The sequence below is a fragment of the Drosophila albomicans genome, chromosome 3 (assembly GCF_009650485.2).
Source record: "Drosophila albomicans strain 15112-1751.03 chromosome 3, ASM965048v2, whole genome shotgun sequence".
Classification (NCBI taxonomy): Eukaryota; Metazoa; Arthropoda; class Insecta; order Diptera; family Drosophilidae; genus Drosophila; species Drosophila albomicans.
The window spans coordinates 55223645-55245435 of record NC_047629.2 but is presented as its reverse complement, the minus strand read 5'-3'; the positions used below and the strand labels follow the sequence as shown (position 1 = coordinate 55245435).

The window sequence follows — 21791 nt, the reverse complement described above, 5'->3', positions numbered from 1 at the left end:
CCAAGTTTACTAACTTAAATTTCGAATTGGATTTGCAATATGTCAAACTAGATAAAGTCTTTTGTGTGGTGCTTAGGTGAATTATGATATTTATATTTGCTCAAAAAAACAAAATTTACGATAAAATGTTATTTTTCAAAAAGTGACAAAGAACGTTCAACAATAGTATCGCTTGTAATATCGATAGACTGTGATGCAGTATTGTCATAGATATGGTCTTCACAAAGGAATTTAGAATTTTTATAGTTCGCATCTTAAAATCCTAGCTATTGGCAATAATTTGCAAACAGGTACATAAATAGAGAATATTTTGTGATACTTTGAAACATAAACAGTTTTCCGAAAATTTTGTTCATTGTAAACAATTGTTCAGTTAAAATATCAGTAATTTCTAGTATTTTTGTAGATATCTTCATTGTGTAAGTGGTATATTTGTGAATGCAACCTTCGGTCACGCTGATCCCCAGCTGAATTCGTGAGCAATTTTTTGTTATAATACGAGGAAAATTGGAGCTCAGCCTGCCTAAATCTTTTGTGCGATCACAACAATAATAACAACAAGTGTCAGCCCAGTGATTAAACAATAATTCTAAACATTTTAACAAGTCGAAAAAGAAGCTTGGTGCGCTCCCGTGTGTGACCCGACTGACAGCGAGTGCATAATTTACAGTTGTGGCCTTCCTCTGGGCAACAACAAAGGCATCGGTAGACGACCCACACGCTTACGCACTCATACACTAACACTCACAGACACACACACAAAGATAAATACATATGCGTGTAGATTGCGATACCTGACTAAGAGTGCGTTCGTTTGTCAGTAATAAACAAGCAGAAAACAACACATAACACAAAAAAAAGGTTCGTTTCACACTCCCGCGCGCGAAATACAAAAACCATAACAAATGGGCCTGTTACTGTCGCGATTGTGGCGGATGTTTGGCAATGAGGAGCACAAACTGGTCATGGTTGGCCTCGACAATGCGGGCAAGACAACAATTCTGTACCAGTTTCTGATGAACGAAGTAGTCCACACAAGTCCAACGATCGGGTCCAACGTTGAGGAAGTCGTGTGGCGCAACATCCATTTCCTCGTCTGGGATTTGGGCGGCCAACAGAGTTTGCGTGCCGCCTGGAGCACCTACTATACAAATACGGAGCTGGTTATTATGGTCATCGACTCTACGGATCGCGAGCGTTTGGCTGTCACGCGAGACGAGCTGTATCGCATGTTGCAGCACGAGGATTTGAGCAAAGCCAGTCTCCTGGTCTATGCTAACAAGCAGGATCTGAAGGGATCGATGTCAGCGGCGGAAATCTCGAGACAATTGGATCTGACGTCGATTAAGAAGCATCAGTGGCACATTCAAGCGTGTTGTGCGCTAACAGGGGAGGGATTGTATCAGGGATTGGAGTGGATTGTGCAGCGCATCAAGAACAAATGACAGCCACATCGATCAACGAAGTCGCTAGTTTATAGTTATTGAATTAATTTAGACAAATAAATCAATTTTTATATAAACATGAGAAAATTGTAAAGACATGAGACACAGACAGAGAAATGATTCAGCGAAAAAGGGATCGTTGTTGTTTGGGAAACACAAACAAAGCCAAGCCAATTTTTTTTAACAGTGCTTTAGTTTAAAACTCCTGCCTTTTGTTTATATACTATGTACAATCTATAACCCCCCATCCCTCCTCGACCATCCCGAATCCCTTGTCTCAACAAAATTTAAATATATGTGTACTAAGATAATTGCTAATATTAAGATATAAGAACAGCCAATTAATAACTTCCAATAAATGTATAAAATAAACATGTTTATTTAAAAAAAACAAAATTTTTAAGTTACATCATACACAGAATTTTGGACGTATTTCTTACTGTTATGAACTGAACTATCATTGCATTGTAATTGACGTCGCTAATTCATTGCCTTGTTTGATTGTTTGTTGATGCTATTAGATGTGAATAATGTGTGAGATTATTTTGTACTCTTACCACCCAAAATAAATATTAATATGTTTGTAAAATATGATAATGATGACGATGGTGTTTGTTCGATACTCGTCCTAGCAAGTAAACATCGAAATTAACAGAAGATTTTAGGACTTAGAATTATAAATACACTACGATTATATAGCCACATGAACAGTTTGATCACAAAATCATAAAGTCAAATAAAAAACATAATATTCAACATGAGATGAGAAAAGATTGCAGCTGTCTTTTATGTTAGGTTGCACGAACTGCTGCAGCTCTTGAGGGGCTTCCCTTGGCCTAGCTGTACAGTGTTCTCATCCATAGCTTGCACACTGCTCGAATCGTGTTGTCGCTATAAAGAGCAAGTAAATCCTGATTCGGTAAATTGAATAAAATAGGACATGACTTAACGCTACCTTCAGTTCGGTGGCCAGGCAGCGAAAGGCATCGTCGACATTGGTATTCTCCTTGGCAGAGGTTTCCATAACAAACAAGATTTCAGGTATATATTGACACATTTGACGCGCCTCCTCGAAGTCCACCTCGCGCTCCTCTTCCAGATCGCATTTGTTGCCAATTAGAATGATAAGCACATTGGAAGCCGTATATCTGCGCACCTCCTCGATCCACTTTTGCAGATTGGCGAATGTTGATCGCTTTGTGATGTCATAGACTGCAGCAAACACAAATTGCAAACATTTGTAAACATCAATTAGCAGCACTTCCTCTGCTGATAAGGCAACTTCACGGCGAATGCCATGTCGTTAAAATCACCGCATCGATAATAACATTAAAGTGTGCGCTTTCTTATCGATAACAGCGACCATGACAATGACCCAAGGGGGACCCCGAACTGCTCACCGAGCAGAGGATGGGCGTTAGCCACTGCTGCGTTTACTCACCTATTATGACGCCATTGTTGGCTCGATAATAGCTCTGCGTGATGGTACGGAAGCGTTCCTGCCCAGCAGTATCCCAGATTTGTAGCTATAGTAAAGAATTAATGAATTATCAGTTGTTGTTGTATGACATTGATGAGCATCATTTACCTTGACTAGTTTGCCCTCGACTTCAATGGTTTTCATTGAGAAATCCACACCAATCGTGTTTCCATGCCGCTCTACATAGTTGCCGGTTTTGAAACGTTGCAATATCGATGTTTTGCCCGTGCAACAGTCTCCAATCAACACAATTTTGAATAAAAAGTCGAAATTCTCCTCATTTGGCAGAGCCATTAATGTTTGTGGATTCCTGGCCGTCATCACTGTCCAGCTTCACTCTGTGTGGCGTTGCGTCTTCCTTTAGCGATTGCTGCTACAGACTATTGTGCAACAATAATTGTAATTGCATGGAAAATGTTAAATTTTGGGTTTAATTGCTTGCTTGATAGCAATGGAAATGCGTTGCACAAAGAGTGTGTTGTTTGTGCCCTACACACTCACATGCAAACCATATGGGTATATCGTTTTTCAAATAGCGCAAAGGATTACATTGTATGCCAATTGATATTACAACTTAAGTTATGCACTTTATATTTTTTATATTATTGTCTTTATATTATTTTGTGTATTTTATGAGAATATATTAATTTTTTTTAACACTAAATAGATTAATGTCGTTGTTTAAGTCATCATAGGGTATTGTTAAGTGCAGAACTAAGATATTAGCAGCATTCAATGTTTGCAGGTGTGTGCTATTTCATGGCGTTGTAGAGTACTGCATTTTATCTCGCTTACCAACACATTTTCTCCATTGGCGCGCAAACACACGGCATTCAAAAATAGTGTACTGCTCGAGAGACCTAAATTAAGCAAATGTTAATTAAACTAAAAAGAATTTCAAAATATTACAATTGTGATTTTTGTTGATGATGAATTGTAGTATGTGAATTAAGCTTATGATATAGGTTAGGTTAGGCCCTAAGCTTATGATATGAAAAAATTGCTTTTATTATAACAAGACATCTAAAGTTAAAAGGGCATAATTTGTGTAGAAAATATAAACCACTATTTGTGTTTAAATAAAAAGTCTCATTAAATGAGGTTTGCAGCTGTGTCTCAAGTGACGTGGAGCTGGGTTTCTAATTATATGTAAGTGAATACATATTCGTATATGTATGTATGTTCATACATACATACATACATATATAGAGAGTACAGCAAAGATTAGTTTATATCAATTGAAACAGAAATTCTGCCTGTGGTTTTAAAGCTTTGCGAATTACATGGCGCCCACACATGGGCTCTAAATGGAGGAAAGCTTGCTCGGCTTTGCTTTCATGAAGCCTCAAAAGTTTTTCTCTCTGCGACAATAAATAGCTGCGCTGCCAAGACCCCCATTTCATTTGAAGTTTGATCTAGTTCGCGGTCACACATATCTTCGTGATAAAAAAATATAAATGTCAAAGTTGGTGCTATACGGCATGGACATTAGTCCTCCGGTTCACGCTTGTCTTTTGACACTGCGTGCTCTGGAATTGGAATTTGAATACATTGAAGTTAATCTTGCCGCTGGAGAGCAGAATAACGAGGAGTTTCTAAAGAAGAATCCACAACACACTGTGCCTCTTCTTGATGACGACGGGACCTTAATTTGGGACTCCCATGCCATTTGCAGCTATCTTGTGGACAAGTTTGGCCAATCTGACGAACTCTATCCCAAGGATTTGGTTAAACGAGCGCATGTGCAACAGCGTTTGTACTTTGACGCCAGCGTGCTCTTCATGCCCTTGAAAAACATTTGTGGTCCATTCTTTTATAAGAACGTGACCACAGTGCCACAAGAGAAGATTGACAACATCAGAGATGGTTACAATCATTTGGAGACTTTTCTGGGAGAAAATCTGTATGTAACTGGTGATGCCCTGACTATCGCCGATTTCTGCTGTGCGGCTACAGCCTCATCTCTGCCGGCCTTCCTAGAAATTAATCCCGAGACGTATCCGAAAATTACCGCCTGGCTGGCTCGCCTTAGTGAACTGCCTTACTATCAGGAGTCCAATGCCAATGGTGTCGACAAGTACATTAGCATCTTCAAGGACGCATTGACTATTGTGTGATAGTAAATTAACTGGCATGCCTACTTTAATTGACATATGTATAATTATTTAACTACAAGTACATTGTTTTAATGGCAGTTATAATTATTTTTAAATATACGTTTATCGATAACATATCGCTGTCTTGGTTATCTCTTAGTTGCCTATGCTGCAGCCCTGGTTGCTTGCCGCTAAAATTTGAAAATTTGCTTGGCATTTAAAGAGATGTAAATTAATTTCAATAGAGGTGGGAATAGAAAAAGTATTGACTTAAATAAGAAATACAATTTATAGTTATCTTCTTCATGTGTGATTTCTATTTTTGGAGTGCATGTTATTTTCCACTTTTTGTTACATACGACATACGAATGATTATGTATTTGTTTGTGTGCGTTAAGTGATAAGACTGGCATACACTGTAATATGTATGTAGATGTTTGAGTGTGTGAGTGCGCATAAACAAACAAGCAAACTATTATTTGTTTCAATTGGCATCACTTTGTGAAAGCTTTCGTTTATTCTATCTGATTCAAATGCAAAAAAAGCTTATCTATCGTTATTTAAGTTTCATTCTGCTGCCACATATAAAAGCTGACAACGCCTGGTTTTATTTTCAGTCTGTTCTCGTTCGAGCTGTTCACTGATCATAGCTATTTGACATGTCGAAACTTGTGCTTTACGGTTTGGACGTTAGTCCTCCAGTGCGTGCCTGTCTGCTGACCTTGAGAGCCCTTGAGTTGCCATACGAATACATAGAAGTCGATCTTCTTTCGCGCGAACACCTCACGGAAGACTTCCTCAAGAAGAATCCACAGCACACTGTGCCATTACTGGACGACAATGGTACCTATATATGGGATTCGCATGCGATTTGTTGCTATCTGGTGGACAAGTACGGCAAAAATGATGAGCTCTATCCTAAGGATGTAGTCAAGCGGGCCTTCGTCAATCAACGGCTGTACTTTGATGCCAGTGCCTTGTTTATGCCATTGAGGAACATCAGCGTACCATATTTTTACCATAATGTGTCTGAGGTGCCACAGGAAAAGCTGAATAATGTGAAGGATGGGTACAGGCATCTGGAGAACTTTCTGGGCGACAATAAATATTTGAATGGCGATACCATGACCATTGCTGACTTTTGCTGTGGAGCAACTGCATCGTCTTTGCCGGCAGTGCTAAAAATGGATGCCGAAGAGTTTCCTAAAATCGCAGCTTGGCTTCGACGTCTCGAGAAGCTGCCTTACTATGAAGAAGTCAATAATACTGGTGCTCAGAAGTACATTGAAATGCTGAAGAACAAGTTTACATATGTCTAACTAATTATTCAATACACGATTCAATAACATTTCAAAATAAAAATAAGCTTTTATCGATATGCTATCGCTTTTTGATTGCTTATCAAAAGCATCTTTCCCAACACTGTTCGCGCGCCATTTGAATTTGAATGCGACCTGTGAACGTTTTAAGCTTTTGATATTACGCAAGATGACCGTAAAATGATTGTGATTTATTTAAATGAAGCAATACCAAAAGGAAAGCGATTGACTGTGCGAAATTGTGTCAATTAACGTGGAGTGCAGTTCATTAAACGGGCAGCACGTACACAGGGCCTCTGCTGATAGCGATTTATTGTATTTACATGAGCCTCAAATCAATTTTCACCACGTACTGCGTGATGGCGCCATTCAGTCAACCAAATTGACTTAATTGTGCTGTAAATATTTATAACTGTCTATTGCATTGCAGCATTTTTCTTCACACATTTTCCCCAATACAATTTTTACGACTTTTCCTTATGCAGAACCTTGACCTGAATTTGATTGCTAAGCAAGTTCTAGACATGGACTTGGACTGGAACTCGGACTCGGACTCACTTTCAAAATACAAAAGAGGCTCACGCACAGTTGGAGATGAAGCAAACATGTTCTAATATGCAATGCCCAGCTAACTGGTCAAGAGATTGTACCAAGTGGATTGGAAAACCGCAAACAAGCACGCATGGAAAGTTAAACTAGCCTATACAAGAATTTCTGAAGCACTCAGATGAATAAGTAGTGAAATTAATTTGTCGTCTAACTTGCAAGTTGGCGCCCCAAATTGTGAGGACTACTCGATATGACTCAGTGCGGTCCTAGCACGCCCAGCATGGCTCTCGATCCGCTTGAGCTTCAGTACCAACTTCAAGTTGAAGACCAACTCGCAATCCAACTATCGCTATCTATTTATGGTGAAGAGGAAATCAAAAACACACATACCAACACACATGTACACACAACTGGGCAATAAGTAGTCTTTCATACTGGTTTGTTGTTGGCTTGACTATGAGTAGCTTCTGCCAATGTCTCGCCTGCCAATTGTCGACTGCTGGCAGCTCCGCCTCCTCCTCTTCTTTCTCCTTTTGCTTCTCTGCCTTGCCTTACCGTTGTCTGTGCGAGCTTGCACAGTTTGCTTTTATCGTGCGCCACAGCCGTTGGCCACTTTAGTTGGATTTGAAACGTTTGCGCACGCGGTTGTTGCTGCTTCCCGCCAAACTCGAAAACGCGAACAAAACGTGCAACTAGCTACGTGCGACGTGCAACGGTCTTGTAACGGTTTCTACTCGGTTTCTACCTGAAGGATAAATCGTGAAAAACGTGTCAAGAATTTCATTTCATGAGCCTAAAAACAAACCTAGACTAGAAAAGTGAGTTGAAGTTGCAGTTCACAAATATGCAAAGCCCCAGCTCGTTTGACTTGAAAGTGGAAGTGGAGTGTGTAGCCGGGATGTGGGTCAAGGAGCATAGTTCAATTCGCGTCGTAGTCGCAGTTGCTGCTGCTGCTGCTGCTGCTTATGTAAGCAGACGCAAGAATATGTGTAATAGCAATCAAATTCGATATTTTTCAATTGTTATGCTAACGACACTCAACGACTTTCTATAGCGCTTGTTTTCATCAACGAATTTGATTGATTTTTGTTTTTGTTTAATTTTCGGTTCGGGCTCAATATCACATGCACATCACGGATGGCCACCACTTGCACTTTCCTTTGCCTTTCCCAATTTATATTACTATCATCATCGTCGTCATCAACATTGCCGTTGGCCGTTTCAAATTAGCTATGCAACGCCATGTCGATATTGCGGGTGGTGCAATGCGCGCACATAAAACAAAAGACTGAGGGCACGAACTTGTTGCGACCGCGCGCACAAGTGTGCACAGGATTTGCCTGTACGTGTGTGTGTGTGTGTGAGTGGGCATGTTGTCGATGATGCCAATATTTAACGCGTGAAATTATTGCTTAAATTACAATTTTAAATTTGTAAAACCAGTTAACCCGAATTTCATTTTCATTTTCGCAGTGCATTAAAGAATTTTGTTAATCGACTCGTCGGCTGTCAAACAGGAAATAAAATACAACTTGCGGATATACTATAACGAGTATACTATATATGTATGCATGCATGTCATGTGCTCCAATTGAAGAGCTGGTACTAATTCGCCATAAACTTACATAGCTTTTCACTTGTGGCATACCACACCGACATTTGTTGCGTGTTCACTTGTTGCTGATGTTCAAGGCGTTTGCTCTTGATTTTCTATAGAAATTAAAGCTATCCTTCTGCCGCATATGGTCAGCTGGACAGCGAGATTGGTCATTCGTCTGCCAGCTTGTTGTCTGACGCGTTGTAATTGCAACAACAATCGGCGACAGCAACATTAACAATCTCAAACAAACATTTGTTGCTTTGACAGTGATATTAAAAGTGCGCCCTGGCAGCAATTACAAATTCTCTCTAGTTATGTGTGTGCTCGCTGTGGATTCTGCGACCCAATTTCTCTTTCATGGCTGTCAAACTTCGTGGCTAATCATTGGTCATGGCCATAGTCATGACCACTCCCCTCTGTCTAGTCTCATCATCTGCCATCAGGCTGGACATTATTTGCATATAATTCGCGTGGCTGCGCAGAGAAAATCGCTGAATCGCTGATTCGCTCTGCTTGCTGGAGCAACCCTTGCCATGCAAAGCGCAAAGCGCAAAGCATTTAATCAATATTGATTTGAGCCTGCGGTTTGAACCAGTTAATAACAAACAGGCAGTTCCAGTTGCTCAAGCCTGGTCAAGCTGGCGGCACTGGGAAAGTGCATTAGAATGCATGGGTTGGGGTGGTCTGCTTTAGCTGGGTGGCAGCAATGCTGTGCAACCGGCTGACTGCCAAGTTGCATCATCCTCTTACTAAGTAACTGTGCCAGTGCTCTTGGTGGAGTTTGCATGCTTTGTATACACAGTGCGAAGAAATCAATCGATTTCCCATTCCCAATCCATGTGCTTCATTTGAAACGAATACGAGTAAAAAATGCTGATACCAAGAATAAAAATCTTGCTTTAAAAACTGTTATCAACATATAGAAATATAGTGCTTATATTCTTACTACTACTACAAACTAGTACAATTAAAATCTGTATTAATTGCGGAATAGTTGATTAAAATTGAATTTTAGTTTGGGCATCAATTCTTTATCGTGTTCATATGCTAATTTTTCTCTCTGTGTATGGGTGGTAAAAGTGCGTCGAGAAATTTGCTGATGACCAGTCGAACACAAAAAGTGTTCCATTTTGGGCGAAATGCGTCGTTAGGCAGGTTTGTGCAAGGAATTATATATCGATTAGCTAGGAGATGCTTTCACTGCTTTCCACGCACTGCAACAATTCGAATTGGACTTACAATTCGACATTGAATTTGAGCAAGAATCTGCTAAGCTGTAAATTGTAGAGCATGTAAACTAAATGTGCTGTTAACGGTGCTTTAACGTTGAGCTATAACAACAAAAATTGGCCCGCCAAGGCGAAGCCAAGAGGCAGTCGAGGCTTTCTTCCCCAAAACTCGATTGAATGATTCTATTATACATGTGTCGCAAACCTGTTGCGAGATCGCGTTTTTAATGTGCATTCTCTTTTAAGATCTGCTGTTGCTGTTATACAACAGTTAAATAATGGCAAATGGCAATTGTCTTGCAGTTATTTGGCTAATCTTAAGTTTGTTGCCTAAGTCTTTCGTTTCTTTATTGCAGCATGCGTGTCTCCCAGCTGCTGCCTCAACTGTGGTTGCTCATCTGTTGCCTGATATGTCTAATACGCACAGCTGCTGCACTCAATGAGGCCTTGGCCACACAGCTGGCGGACGCCGAGGCGCAAGTTGCAGCAGAATCGGATTTGGAGGCTAATGCGCCGCATATACGTAAAAAGCGTCTTGTTTGGATTACGGACGATGGGCGCTTGGCACTGCCACCGGGCACCTCGCTCACATTTACGCCGACAATTGCCATGCCACTGGTACGACATCCGCCTGAAGGCTTCTTCTCCAATCTGACGATAAGTTTCCCCGTGACAAGTGAGTGCACACAATTCATCGCTCTCTCTTTCAATCGAATTTACGTATGATTGCTCAATTAATGCACTCTCTAGTTGACTTCGATAAGCTCGGACTGACGGACAATCAGAACCCATTAGGTGATTTGCCTTTCTTCGCCAGATCCTTTGGCCATGGCGCAGGGCAAATGGTTGGCGAGTATGTCTCACGCTATTTGCATATTCAGCGTCGCAAGCGTGATCTCAGCGAGCAACGCAGTAGCTCCGATGAGAAACCCTTTAAGGTGCGTGAGGAGCTGCTCAATTATCCAGAGCTTCCAGCTGGTCTGAAGCACATATTCCATGGTGGCGAGCGTGTGCTGCTTTATGGCGTCGTTGAGGATTTCCTCGCCACCTTTGGTATGGATGGCAAGGCGTGTCTGCTGCGCACCATCTGTGAGATGCATTCGCGCAGCTTGGACAAGTTTGGCGTCTTTGGCGAGATGACAAAGCTCTTTCTCACGTGAGTAGCAAAAGCAAACTAATATACTAAATTATCATCTTTATTGTTGTTATCTTTGGTGTTTTAAGGGTTACAAAGTCGCCTTTTGCCGAGCTCATACCGGAGTATGTGCGTGCACAGCATGTGGGTGAAGGCAAGCAGGCGCCTGGTGAATGTTTCCCCTACTACAAGGCCTGTCCCAAGAGCATCTTCAAGGCGCTGGCCAACAAGTACAGTGCTCAAGCAAAGCCAATGGCAGCGAAGACGACGACGACTACGACGAGTACGACGACAGCAAGGCCTGCGGGTGAGTACCAGGAGCAGCAGGCCGTACTGCTGCCGAACAATAAGGAGCAGGATCAGCAGGAACAGGAGCTCAATCGCAACGTGGTGTACATGTGATTGATTGGCAGGACCTCGTCTAGTTTAAGCGTCAACAAGCAACGTTCTGTTGCTGAAATGAGTGCACATTGAAAGTCATTAACTATTTAACAAATTATTATAACTGTAACTATTTGTATTGTATTGTATCTATTTATTGAATAGCTTGTAGGCCATGTTGTTAACTCTTAGCGCATTATTTGTTATATACCCTGTAAATAAACAAGTCCCACGCATCACATTCGATTGTGTTGAAACTGCAAAAACATATGAAAATTGAGAGATGTAGACATTACAAAAAATTCCAGCTGGCACATCTGTTTAGCCAGCAGTAAACAAAAAACAACTCTTCAACATACGCTATTGTTTATCGCGTATACGCAATGTGAGCCGTCCACACTGTATGGAATTTGATATTTGATACGAAGCGACTTCAAATGAGGCCAAACATTTGCTTTAGCCGATCCCAGGGTATATAGTTCATGTAATAGAACATGGATACGTTACGTGCAATCGTGTCCAGCTTTAGCGCCTCCTGCATCGAATGCTGCTGGCAGTTGCCAAACACCATAAGCTTATGCGTTGCATCCGTGTAAATTATGTTAGTGTGTATGTTGAGAAGCTAAAATTAAAAAACAAACAAGATGTAAAACCTGTAGTACTGTAAAAAAAACCAATCAAACTGACTATCGAATCCTAATTAAATTCACAGAAAGCTACTAGCATAAGCCTTTATGCATGATCTTTGTGTCCCACTTGACAATAAGTTAAAATACCCTTCAATCCTGCCTATTTAAATATTCATCACCTATTCCTTGAGTATTTACCTCCATAAAGAGCGTGGGCAGTGATAGATTGCAGTCGCAGCTCATGCTGTAGCGTAAGCGAAAGAAGTGTAGTCCCTTGATGACGAATATATCAGAGATGTCGGGTATATTGTTACCTAGACCGATCTTGACCAACAGCCGCAAAACGTTGCGATACTTGACCATGCGATCGTCCTGCACGAACTGCATGCGCGGCACGTACGGACAGAAGCTACGATTGTCATATTGCGGATACACCTGTAGCAGGGCGAGCCAGTAGTAGACGTTGTTGCAGTGCGCCCAGGCGGGGCCGGAGGGCACAAACGAGGGCAGAGGAAACTCAGAGAACTTGAACTGCAGTGCCGGCAAAAAGACGAAGGATATGATGCTGGGCATCCCGCCGTCGCGTTGCTCACATGCCAATATCTCGTGCACAAAGCCCTGATCTCCAATCTCATGGGTGCGGTAGCTCAGCTTGTAGTGCACTTTACTGTCGCAGTAGACACTCTTCAGCTGGTTGATGGCATCACGCAGATTCCCGCGTAGAAGGACCTGAACTAGCTCCGGATTCACATAACCCTTCGTAATCATCGGATGCGTGCTGGTCGCATATAGATTAATGTAGCCCGGCTGGGAAGCATTGAAGATAGGAGTCACATGGAATGGCATTTGGAAGCGTAAATACTGCTCGAAATCGAGCGGCACGTCGATCTTGGAGCCTCTGTAAAACGTGGCCGTGGTTAGCAGGTGCTCCAGCACAGACTTGTAGATCCAATCCTTTTTGCTCATCACATCGCTAATCCGCTTGCAAATGAATTCCGCGTCCACTAACCAATCGGCGTCGGAGTCCTCGATCTCCATTAGATCCGACACCCATTTAATGCCGTCTTGAAAGTAAGAGTAGCCGTCGGGCAACAGCAAGGGGGAACTTGCCGGTTCTGCGTCACATTTCGTTATCTTCTGATCGCCCATGTTTTCAATGCTGTCGCAACTGGAAGCTTTCTGAGCTTGAGTCAAGGAACAACAAAACCGAAAGCCCCTGTTTTTTTTAATTTGCTTGAAATATGATAGGCACTTTATTGTTCATGCGCAGAAAAAAATTACGCATATGTGCAGCCAGTCAAGTCAGCAGCAAAATGGACCTATTTCCAAATTAATTATTAACACTTTCTGCGAGTTGACGTTTTGAATGAACGATGTGGCGGTTGTCAACTAGTTATGCAGCTTTGCAACACCGTAAACGGCGAATGAGAGTAGTTTCATCGCATAGTATCGATGTTATATCGATGATATCGATAACATTTCGCACAGCTGATTGCGTGTTTTATCACGCGTACGCGACCGACGAAGGTGCTTTCTTTGCGTTATTTACAAAGTTTGCAGAAACATAAGCACCAGCAGGACAGCGGCGTCTCCACAAATGTGTGAAAAAAGCAACTGAAAAGTGTAATACGCTTGTGGCAGGTGAGTCGCTTTTTGAAAGTAGGCATACTCATCAAGCCTCGCTATTGCGAGGAAAATACCAACAACAGTTGGACAACAACAAAAACAGCAACAAAGGCAACACCAACCCGGTCAACGCCAAATTAGAACAACAGCAACAATAACAGTGAAACAACAACAAATTTCACTGAGTCAGAATCGGACCATTGTTTGATAATGATGAATTGTGTATTATCGCAAGCCCACCGCTTCAGATGATTGGCAGCCGGCGTGGTCGTCGTAGTTGTTGTTGTCGTTGTTGTTTTTGTTTATATTACGTGGACGTGGCGCAATATAATTTAATCTTTGTGGAGCCCTAGTGATTAAATATTTGTTACCCACGCCCGCAGGTAATTCAACACAGAGCATTGCCATGGACGACCTGGACAACATAACGACAACTGGTCCGCCGTTGCCCAGTGCGGATGCCACAGTGACTGGCGGCGGCTCCCAGAGTGATACCTCGGAAGAGGAGGAGTATTTGGATAACAGCATCGAGTTGAGGGGCTATTTGAGCAAATGGACCAACTACATATATGGATGGCAGCCACGTTACATTGTCCTTAAGGATGGTACGCTCTCCTATTACAAATCTGAGTCGGAGTCGGACTTTGGCTGTCGTGGCGCCATCAGTCTATCCAAGGCGACCATTAAGGTGCGTAGCAAGTGCTCTTAATTGAACTAATCAAAAAGTAATGGGCGTCAGCTGTGTGAGGTCAACGTAGCAGCGTCGTCAGCGCAATCAATGCAGCGCAATCAATTAACGTTCGAATGTCGCCACCACTAACAATCAGCATGCCACATACAAGTGACAAAAATAAACCAAATTGATGTCCGCCCTGTTGATGGGCGTCCCTCAATTGGTTATTCTTAATCTATTTTTATTGTATTGTAAACAATGATTCATGTTTGCTTTGTTTGCAGGCCCACGAGTCCGATGAGTTGCGCTTTGACGTGGTCGTCAACAATCTGAATAATTGGTGCCTGCGCGCCGAGACGAGCGAGGATCGCATGCATTGGGTGGAGGTGCTACAGCTGTACAAGGAGGGCACGGGTAGCACAGACACTACCTCATTGCGTCGCCATGGAAGCACAATGTCACTGCAATCGAACACAATTTCTTTGGCCAGTGGCGGCAGCTTGAAGAGAACACTACGCAACTTGCGCGAGAAGGTCGGCGAACTGGAGACCTTCAAGGATATACTCTTTGGCCAAATTGAGACACTGCAACGCTACTTTGATGCCTGCTCTGAGGTGAACAAAACCAATTCACAGCCGTTGGATTTAGGCGATGGCCTTAAGCCCATTGATTTCAAGGTGAGACTGTTTCCATGAACAGTTTTTCCGACTGACTAACTATTGATGTCTTTGCAGGGTGAGTCCATCACGTTTCGAGCCACGACAACTGGTGTGCTGAGCACCCTGCAGCATTGCCTGGAAATCATAGCTGAGAACGATGAATCATGGAAACGCAAATTAGAGCGTGAAATTGATAAGCGTCGTCGCGCCGAGGAACAGAATAAGTAGGTTGACCTTGTAAATACGCCTAAAATACTTTTGATTGTGTCAGTTTCAAATTGTTTGACATTTGTTTTGCAGAAAGTTCATGGATGAAATTGAAAAACTTAAACGTTTATCATATCCCGGCCCAGACTTTGAGGTAAGCAAACAGTTGAGCAAATTCACACGCGTCTTTCGGCCAGAAACGCGCTCATGGTCGATTTCATTGTGCGTCTAAGTGAAAAAGTTTTATATGCAAATTGTAAACATCAACAATAGAGAAACGCCGTCATAATTCGTTGACGTTAGGCACTTGCAACACGCCCAGACGGCATGGCTCCCACCTCCGTCTCTCTCGCTGCCAACCAGTTTACAATTTACCAAAAATAAGCACGACGTGTCTGTTGATGGTTGATTGTATTACAATTTCAGAGTACGGGCCAAGTATGCCACATGCCGTGCAATTACTTAAACAATTTGTTGATCTGTTTACAGAAGTGCTCCCTCATTCGATATCTAATTATAGTGGTAGTCGTGTTATTGAGTCGTGTGTACTGCATTGATTCCATGTCATGTTTCGGATTCTTATCAAGCTTTAATTGCTACCACATCCACTTGTCCAATTGTCCAACTGTTTACATCCGCAGGTCTTTAATTGGCCTGACGTTGACAGTATGGAGAGTTAGCTTCTCTATATGCATGGGTATGTGGAATATTTATTACTTCAATTCAATTGCAATGCCGAATGAATTCTTTTTATTTTGTCATTTCTATTTCCATTTCCATTTCCATTTTCCATACAAGTATTCCTTCACTGACTCCACTTGCTGGGCTTCATTTGAATTCACTAGAACGCGAGTTCGTTCACTTTGCTGACAGCTCAAGCGCAAACAAATTGGACTCAGGGCACATTAACATTAAACTATTAGACACTTTGAGGTTGCAGAAGTTTTTCAAAGAGCCAATAATAGTAGGTCATGTGTAGTTTACTTTGTTACTTGATTTGGCAAGCGTCCATATTTATTTGGTAATAATATTATACCCTCACTGAAAGACACTTTAGGTTACTTTAATGATCTGTTTACCGTTTCAAATATTTTATATGGGAAATTTTAAGTCAAATTTATAACAAATTCGTATTATGTGAAATATTTCTACTTTGTTCCAGTCAAGAAGCTAATTCATATTCATATTTATGCATTTATTCTGATATTCTTTTGTTAAAGGTCCATTACCATAAAATTAAATAAGTCTGTCCGCGATATTATCGGTGTTATAGCAACGTTTGTTACTGAAGCTATGTATCATGACATTTTATAAAGTTGCTGAAATGTGATTAAAAAGTATCATATTTAACCTGTAATAAACACAGACCGTTTAGGGGCTTTTTTCTTTATTACGTTAAGGGAACCCGGTCCCCTCAACTTGATGTCTGTTTTGTTTGTATACAATGTAAAATATCTTGAATTAAGTTATCCAGAAAACTAAAATAATATCAAGTATACGTTTGTTACAAACATGCATTCTTTTGTTATTGCGATTTTGTTGCGCGCCTATGCAATAAGAGTGTACCATATTCGTGTTGCGCTCTTAACCATTGCAGCTCTTGTTTTGAGGCTGGCTTTAAAGTGAAGCTTGGGCTGGTCATCGCGAGACAGAGCGAAAGAGAGCAACAATATGGCTGTAGTATTTATTTAGCTCGTTGCGTATGACTCGATTGTTAGTTGACTACATTGGTCAGTCAAGTCTATTCAGTCAGCGGGCAGCGATCGTGTTGCGAACATAAACAAATTGTGGAAAAAAAATACAACAAAAACGAAAAACAATAGTGAATTTTTTGTTATTTTGTTACTGTTGTTAGCTTTAATAAACTGTTGAATTGTGGTTGCTTGCGGTCTCTTGGCCAAATTAGCAAAGTTTGCATTCGCATTTGCATTTGGTTAACTAGTGCGCGCTTTATTTATACAAATAAATATGCCCTCAGTGCGGTTTCAATGGCGTTGCGGCTACAAGCTGCAGCACGGCAAAAAAAATGTGGTATGTGTCCCATATCAACACAAGCCTCCCTCAAAAAATATCTTCCGCTCCGTGAGAAATAATCCGGCCCAGTTTAATTCTCACCAACACATTGATTTATTATTATACGAGTGCTTGTAATCCTTTCGTTTCAAAGCTTTTAAGCTTTTGTTGTTGCGTGCTTTCGCTCTTTCTCTCACTTGACGTATTCGTGCCACTTTCGCCTCGCTCTCTCTCTCTCTCTCTCTCTCTGCTGGTGAGTCAGTTAACGAGATGCTGGTGCTTTGTTGCTTTTTTGGGGCCATCCAGCAACAGTTTGTTTTGCGTGCTCGCGCCTGACGGAAGGACTCCGCTGTGATTCCGCTTTCGCATTCACAGAGCCAGCTGCCCTCTCGACCTCAGATATTTTGCACGCGCTCTCTCTCGCTGGCTTGCTCACTCTCTCTCTTTTACTCGCGCTCAGTGCTGTTCAAGGAGCGTGGTAAGCAGCGCGGGTAACGATTTATGGTCGCGACAATGACTTCATCGCTTCAATAGTTGGCCCACTTCCTGTATCCTGTTGTCTGTAGCTTATATCCTGTTGGATATGCTTGAGTAAACCTTTTAAAGCTTTTCCGCATTAATTAATAAATTTCATTTAAACAAATACCGAGTCTCTAGACACACGCGCCAACGATAGAATTTATGAGCGCCAGACAAAAACAAGACCCGACTCGTTTTTAATATTCATGACACAATAGAGCGCGCGCCTTTAAGATATGAGTTGTGTCTATTATGCTCAATCAATTAGGTATGCTGGTGTTGTCCAACGAGCTATCCCAATGTTGGTTGGGATTTTTCTTGGGATACGCTATTAATTTAAACGCGTCACGTTTCGCATTTCTTAGGCTTTTGGCCAGTTCAACGCGCGCGATTTCGTCATTAAAATTAATTAGGCCGGACCTTCCATTCAAGTATTGCTTTTGATAAACTTGACTCACTTATACCGCACACAGTCTGACTTGCTAATCAATCCGCACATTCTCTTTCGATTTGACAGGAGGGTCCACATTCCACACTGCCCGAGGATGAGTTCTTTGATGCTGTTGAAACGGGCCTGGAGAAAATCGAGGAGGACATGCAGCTGCGTTTTAAACTGAGACTGCAATCGCAAATCTCACAGACTCTGGTCAATGTTCCACACGAGGCCGTTGCCGAGGGCGAGGAGGCACGGGAGGAATTTGGCACTGGTGCCGAGGCGCAATCTCACGCCCTTTGGCCGGAGGTAAGCCGGAAATTGTACACTTAGAGAATCCCATCAGTGGCAGCGTCTAATTCAATTTTGAATTTTACAGATTGATCGCGTGTGCAAGGAGCAGCTACATAAAGCTCGTGAAGGTGTTGGTCAGGATGGCAATGGCTGGCAAATCTTTGCAGATGAGGGCGAAATCAAAATGTACAAACGCGAAGAGGAGGTCAACGGCATGGTCATGGATCCTCTCAAGGCCTATCATTCAGTCAAGGGTGTGACGGCGCGCGAAATGTGTCATTATTTCTTTATGCCCGAGTTCCGCAACGACTGGGAGAGTGAGTATTTTAAGCAGACACGCAGCTCAAGAGCAGTCACCAATAATGATATTTAAACATTTCAGCTACTCTTGAGGATTGCACAATATTGGAGAAAATCTCAGCGGACACGTTGCTCTTTCTGCAAACCCACAAACGCATTTGGCCCGCCAGCCAGCGTGATGCACAATTCTGGTCGCACATGCGAAAGATTAACGACGGCCTCGAACCTGACACACGCGATATGTGGGTTGTCTGCAATAACTCCACGGAGTATGCCAAACAGGAGGTGAGCTTAGAAAGTAGCAATTGTATTTAATATATTATTAATGTTGTGTCTCTTACAACGACAGTCGAAGAATGGCAAATGCGTGCGCATCTTTCTGACGGTCATATTAGCCTGCCAAACACATTTGCCGGATGGCTACGTCAAGGGTCAACCGCTGAGTCGAGACGATCTAACCTGCAAAGTGACCTACTGTTCTGTGGGTAAGTAGTGTTTCACTTATTTGCGTTCTCTTGCTATACTAATGCTTAACTTTTCGATTTTCACAGTTAATCCCGGTGGCTGGGCACCAGCGAGCGCCTTACGCGCTGTCTATAAGCGTGAATATCCCAAGTTTCTGAAACGCTTTACCGGCTATGTGATAGACCAGTGCAAGGATAAACCGATTATGTTCTGAAATTTTGCCATAAGCAACAAAGCAATCAATCAACCAATCAAAACAACTATGTGTTTATCGTCGTCGTCTAATTATTTTCTAAGCCGCAGCAACAACACGTTAAGAGTTGTGAGTTGTGTTTTGAACACCCCTCGTAATAATCCTACTACCATTACTCTCTACTGTGTAAATGTGCTTTAAGTGAAATGTTAGAATGTTCATTTTGTAATCCAAGTAAACCTGTTTAGCCTTAAGTTATTGCTAAGTGATAAAATGGAAACAGACAAAAGCCCAAACACACATCAACACAAGCACGAAACACAATCATTGTATAGCGCTCTCCTTGTGTTATAGCTCTATTGAAATGCTTTAAATGCAAAAATTGCAACAAAGAAATGTTTGTTTTTAGGAATGAGAAAAATAATATAAGTTTTGTTCATTTCGATACGCCTGAATCTACATTAAAAAGTCTGTGTTTTTCATTTTTTTATCGAAACAATCAACAAACATTTTCAAAGTGTCGAATGTAAATAAAAGCGATTTATTGTTAACTAAACTGAAAAAATGGTGCACAGCTAAATATAAAATAAAAGACCAAAAGTTTTTGCTTAAGTTTTCGCATTTTTATCCATATTTCATGCCATGTATTTCGACCACAAATTGTACACAAACAAATGTACATAAACTGTGTATTCTTTTGTATTTGTTTTTTCTTTCTATGTTGTTTATAAGTATATCTTCTGATGAGTTTTACAACTTTATGTCATTTCTATCATTTCGTTTTGACGTTCGATTTCGTTATCGTTTTCTTTAAATTCTTACAACCAAGTTAATTTCAGAATTTGTAAATGCCTAAAACTGTGCAGTCTGAAATGTTGCTTAGCCGAAAGAAACAATGTCTGAATAGATTGTTTTATAGTTAGTTAGTTTTGCCTACAATGTTGCCATTAAATCGTATTTTCATTATCAATATTATAATATATAATGTATTTCTTTTCTTTAATGATATTGTCATGTAGAATTGGTTTGGTTTCATCTTTGAGCTATTGCAAAATATAATCATTTATCTGTGTCTGTCTGTCGGTCTATCTGCGATGTGGTTCATAATTTGGCAAACAATCGGATTAGCTTGAGCTGCTTTGAATTTCTATAAAAGTTTGCTAAATTCTGGTTCTATGAAAATGCATGCTGGCTTACGACTTTGGCTTGTTCTAAATATTCCACTAAATCCTTTATGATTTATATAATTAAATGTCATTCATATTTCATATATCGATTCTCAGCTATATACAACAGTTTCATGCATATTTGGTATTGGTTTTACAAATTACAAATTAATTAAATTCATTTAAATAACTAGCTAACATTTTATTTCATTTTTCTCTTAACTTATGCAAAAATTGAGGAAAACACATACAAATTCAACTGAATTTACTACAAATACTTGGGTGTTTTGTGTTCGTGTGCATGTGAATGCGTGTCTCTGTTTATTCACTATATGTTTGTATATATTTACTATAGTTATCATTCATGCATTATCTCGCTTTTTTTGTTATTGTGATTATGACTAGTGTTTATGCTCTGCAATTAAGAATGTCATCGAGATACCCTATCCTTTTAGTTCTTCGTAGTTTTCTTAGCTATGCAAAACATTTTAAATGCGGCCTGCCGCAGATCCACTTTTGTTTGTCCGTCCTACAACTCTTTTCTTTACATTAAATGCTTAACATTAGTCTATGCATAATGCATTAATATTAATAAATATAAGTATATGTAACTTAATGCTTGTTGTTGTTCTCATTGTTTAAACTTATTAAATATGCTGCTTTTCAAGTCCAACTAAGCATAATCAGTATGTAAATAAGTCTTATTGGTTATATTTATTTTTCTTGTTGCTTACTTTCTTTTGGGTAAAATCAAAGTGCGTTCGAAAAAGTTCATTTTACTCGTATTTGTTGTTGTAAATAGTTTAATTTTATGGCCTTATTTCTTCAATATTTATTCAATTAGTATTAGCTCGTTATTAACAATTCATTTTGTTAAGAAATGCAGCTCTAGTTTGAAGTACATTGTGTGGCTCAGTGTGTGTATGTGTTTGTGTACCTTATCTGTGTTTTAAATTGCTCACCAATATCATGTGATTTTCATTTCAATTCTTTTTTTGTTCTGGGTGGATTTTACAACAAATTTTACAATTTTGTTCAAATATTTATCGATTTGTAGTCAACAGTTTTCATTTGTTTAATTTCGTGTATTCATATTGATTTAAAAATTATGTGATAAGTTGTTTTTAATTATATGTATATATATCTGTATTTTAGACATTAATTTGGAATGCTTCCCGCTGTAGTTTCTGATTGGCACGCATACGTGGCGACGTTTGTGTCTTCGTCTTGTCGTTGGCATCCGAAAAACGTGCTGGTGGATTTATATGGTCCTGATAGTTTGGTGGATAGTTGGATATGCTAAACGTACAGGGTTCTAATTATGTTTATAGCGACTAACAGTTTACACAACGTCAGCATATGCTGCCACCTTAACTGCCC

The 21791-nt window shown here is 40.7% G+C and overlaps 8 protein-coding genes across 16 annotated transcripts in view; 5 read left to right on the top strand and 3 right to left on the bottom strand.

Annotated features, from left to right (window-relative positions):
- Positions 1–397: 397 nt before the first annotated feature.
- LOC117572353 (ADP-ribosylation factor-like protein 5A) lies at positions 398–1819 on the top strand. Its single transcript, XM_034255114.2, has one exon. It carries the CDS (start codon positions 906–908, stop codon positions 1443–1445), a length of 540 nt encoding a protein of 179 aa, XP_034111005.1. The 5' UTR covers positions 398–905; the 3' UTR covers positions 1446–1819.
- Positions 1820–1851: 32 nt separating this feature from the next.
- Positions 1852–3774, bottom strand: LOC117572352 (ras-related protein Rab-43). 3 transcript variants are annotated; one of them, XM_034255113.2, is made up of 5 exons: positions 3721–3774; positions 3034–3305; positions 2887–2971; positions 2401–2657; positions 1852–2336 (listed from the first exon to the last, which is right to left on the bottom strand). In XM_034255113.2, exons 2-5 carry the CDS (start codon positions 3244–3246, stop codon positions 2232–2234), a joined length of 660 nt encoding a protein of 219 aa, XP_034111004.1. In that variant the 5' UTR covers positions 3247–3305; positions 3721–3774; the 3' UTR covers positions 1852–2231. The 3 variants fall into 3 exon arrangements, with proteins under 3 accessions (XP_034111004.1, XP_051861351.1, XP_034111003.1); XM_052005391.1 differs by lacking the exon at positions 3721–3774 and adding an exon at positions 3427–3445; XM_034255112.2 differs by lacking the exon at positions 3721–3774 and having other exon boundaries at positions 3034–3410.
- Positions 3775–4318: 544 nt separating this feature from the next.
- On the top strand, positions 4319–5156 carry LOC117571226 (glutathione S-transferase 1-like). Its single transcript, XM_034253273.2, has one exon. The coding sequence runs from the start codon at positions 4383–4385 to the stop codon at positions 5040–5042; it is 660 nt and encodes a 219-aa protein (XP_034109164.1). The 5' UTR covers positions 4319–4382; the 3' UTR covers positions 5043–5156.
- Positions 5157–5624: 468 nt separating this feature from the next.
- Positions 5625–6399, top strand: LOC117572092 (glutathione S-transferase 1-like). Its single transcript, XM_034254690.1, has one exon. It carries the CDS (start codon positions 5681–5683, stop codon positions 6338–6340), a length of 660 nt encoding a protein of 219 aa, XP_034110581.1. The 5' UTR covers positions 5625–5680; the 3' UTR covers positions 6341–6399.
- Positions 6400–7426: 1027 nt separating this feature from the next.
- LOC117572091 (uncharacterized) lies at positions 7427–11255 on the top strand. Its single transcript, XM_034254688.2, has 4 exons — positions 7427–7707; positions 10075–10394; positions 10469–10874; positions 10943–11255. The coding sequence occupies exons 2-4, from the start codon at positions 10076–10078 to the stop codon at positions 11253–11255; spliced, it is 1038 nt and encodes a 345-aa protein (XP_034110579.1). The 5' UTR covers positions 7427–7707; position 10075.
- Positions 11256–11385: 130 nt separating this feature from the next.
- Positions 11386–13195, bottom strand: LOC117572090 (uncharacterized). Its single transcript, XM_052005904.1, has 3 exons — positions 12062–13195; positions 11594–11856; positions 11386–11491 (listed from the first exon to the last, which is right to left on the bottom strand). Exons 1-2 carry the CDS (start codon positions 13010–13012, stop codon positions 11668–11670), a joined length of 1140 nt encoding a protein of 379 aa, XP_051861864.1. The 5' UTR covers positions 13013–13195; the 3' UTR covers positions 11386–11491; positions 11594–11667.
- A 148-nt stretch (positions 13196–13343) lies between these two features.
- LOC117572088 (ceramide transfer protein) lies at positions 13344–21100 on the top strand. Of its 2 annotated transcripts, XM_034254684.2 has the most exons (10): positions 13344–13504; positions 13873–14177; positions 14447–14839; positions 14897–15045; positions 15122–15182; positions 18078–18302; positions 18373–18604; positions 18670–18872; positions 18937–19072; positions 19139–21100. In XM_034254684.2, the coding sequence occupies exons 2-10, from the start codon at positions 13896–13898 to the stop codon at positions 19264–19266; spliced, it is 1809 nt and encodes a 602-aa protein (XP_034110575.1). In that variant the 5' UTR covers positions 13344–13504; positions 13873–13895; the 3' UTR covers positions 19267–21100. The 2 variants fall into 2 exon arrangements, with proteins under 2 accessions (XP_034110575.1, XP_034110576.1); XM_034254685.2 differs by lacking the exons at positions 13344–13504; positions 13873–14177; positions 14447–14839; positions 14897–15045; positions 15122–15182 and adding an exon at positions 16982–17059.
- LOC117572093 (cell adhesion molecule Dscam2) overlaps positions 21046–21791 on the bottom strand; it is a 42890-nt gene continuing 42144 nt past the window's right edge. For 5 of the 6 annotated variants that reach the window (XM_034254691.2, XM_034254695.2, XM_034254693.2 and 2 more), the window contains one exon: positions 21046–21710. In XM_034254691.2, coding sequence (XP_034110582.1) covers positions 21563–21710 — 148 coding nt within the window. In that variant the 3' untranslated portion in view covers positions 21046–21562. Of the gene's footprint in view, positions 21727–21791 lie in introns of all 6 variants that reach the window. The other variant, XM_034254697.2, reaches the window with a different exon arrangement.

Bases quoted from the DNA above. Each gene is read 5' to 3' on its own strand.
- LOC117571226 (XM_034253273.2), top strand. From the start codon at position 4,383: ATGTCAAAGTTGGTGCTATACGGCATGGACATTAGTCCTCCGGTTCAC.
- LOC117572091 (XM_034254688.2), top strand. From the start codon at position 10,076: ATGCGTGTCTCCCAGCTGCTGCCTCAACTGTGGTTGCTCATCTGTTGC. The intron at 10,395-10,468 runs GTGAGTGCACAC...TGCACTCTCTAG, and splicing joins GATAAGTTTCCCCGTGACAA to TTGACTTCGATAAGCTCGGA. The intron at 10,875-10,942 runs GTGAGTAGCAAA...TGGTGTTTTAAG, and splicing joins ATGACAAAGCTCTTTCTCAC to GGTTACAAAGTCGCCTTTTG.
- LOC117572352 (XM_034255113.2), bottom strand. From the start codon at position 3,246: ATGACGGCCAGGAATCCACAAACATTAATGGCTCTGCCAAATGAGGAG. The intron at 2,972-3,033 runs GTAAATGATGCT...TCTTTACTATAG, and splicing joins TCGAGGGCAAACTAGTCAAG to CTACAAATCTGGGATACTGC. The intron at 2,337-2,400 runs GTAGCGTTAAGT...TGCTCTTTATAG, and splicing joins GCCTGGCCACCGAACTGAAG to CGACAACACGATTCGAGCAG.
- LOC117572092 (XM_034254690.1), top strand. From the start codon at position 5,681: ATGTCGAAACTTGTGCTTTACGGTTTGGACGTTAGTCCTCCAGTGCGT.
- LOC117572090 (XM_052005904.1), bottom strand. From the start codon at position 13,012: ATGGGCGATCAGAAGATAACGAAATGTGACGCAGAACCGGCAAGTTCC. The intron at 11,857-12,061 runs GTAAATACTCAA...TTTTAATTTTAG, and splicing joins TGCCCACGCTCTTTATGGAG to CTTCTCAACATACACACTAA.
- LOC117572088 (XM_034254684.2), top strand. From the start codon at position 13,896: ATGGACGACCTGGACAACATAACGACAACTGGTCCGCCGTTGCCCAGT. The intron at 18,605-18,669 runs GTGAGTATTTTA...TAAACATTTCAG, and splicing joins GTTCCGCAACGACTGGGAGA to CTACTCTTGAGGATTGCACA. The intron at 19,073-19,138 runs GTAAGTAGTGTT...CGATTTTCACAG, and splicing joins AGTGACCTACTGTTCTGTGG to TTAATCCCGGTGGCTGGGCA.
- LOC117572353 (XM_034255114.2), top strand. From the start codon at position 906: ATGGGCCTGTTACTGTCGCGATTGTGGCGGATGTTTGGCAATGAGGAG.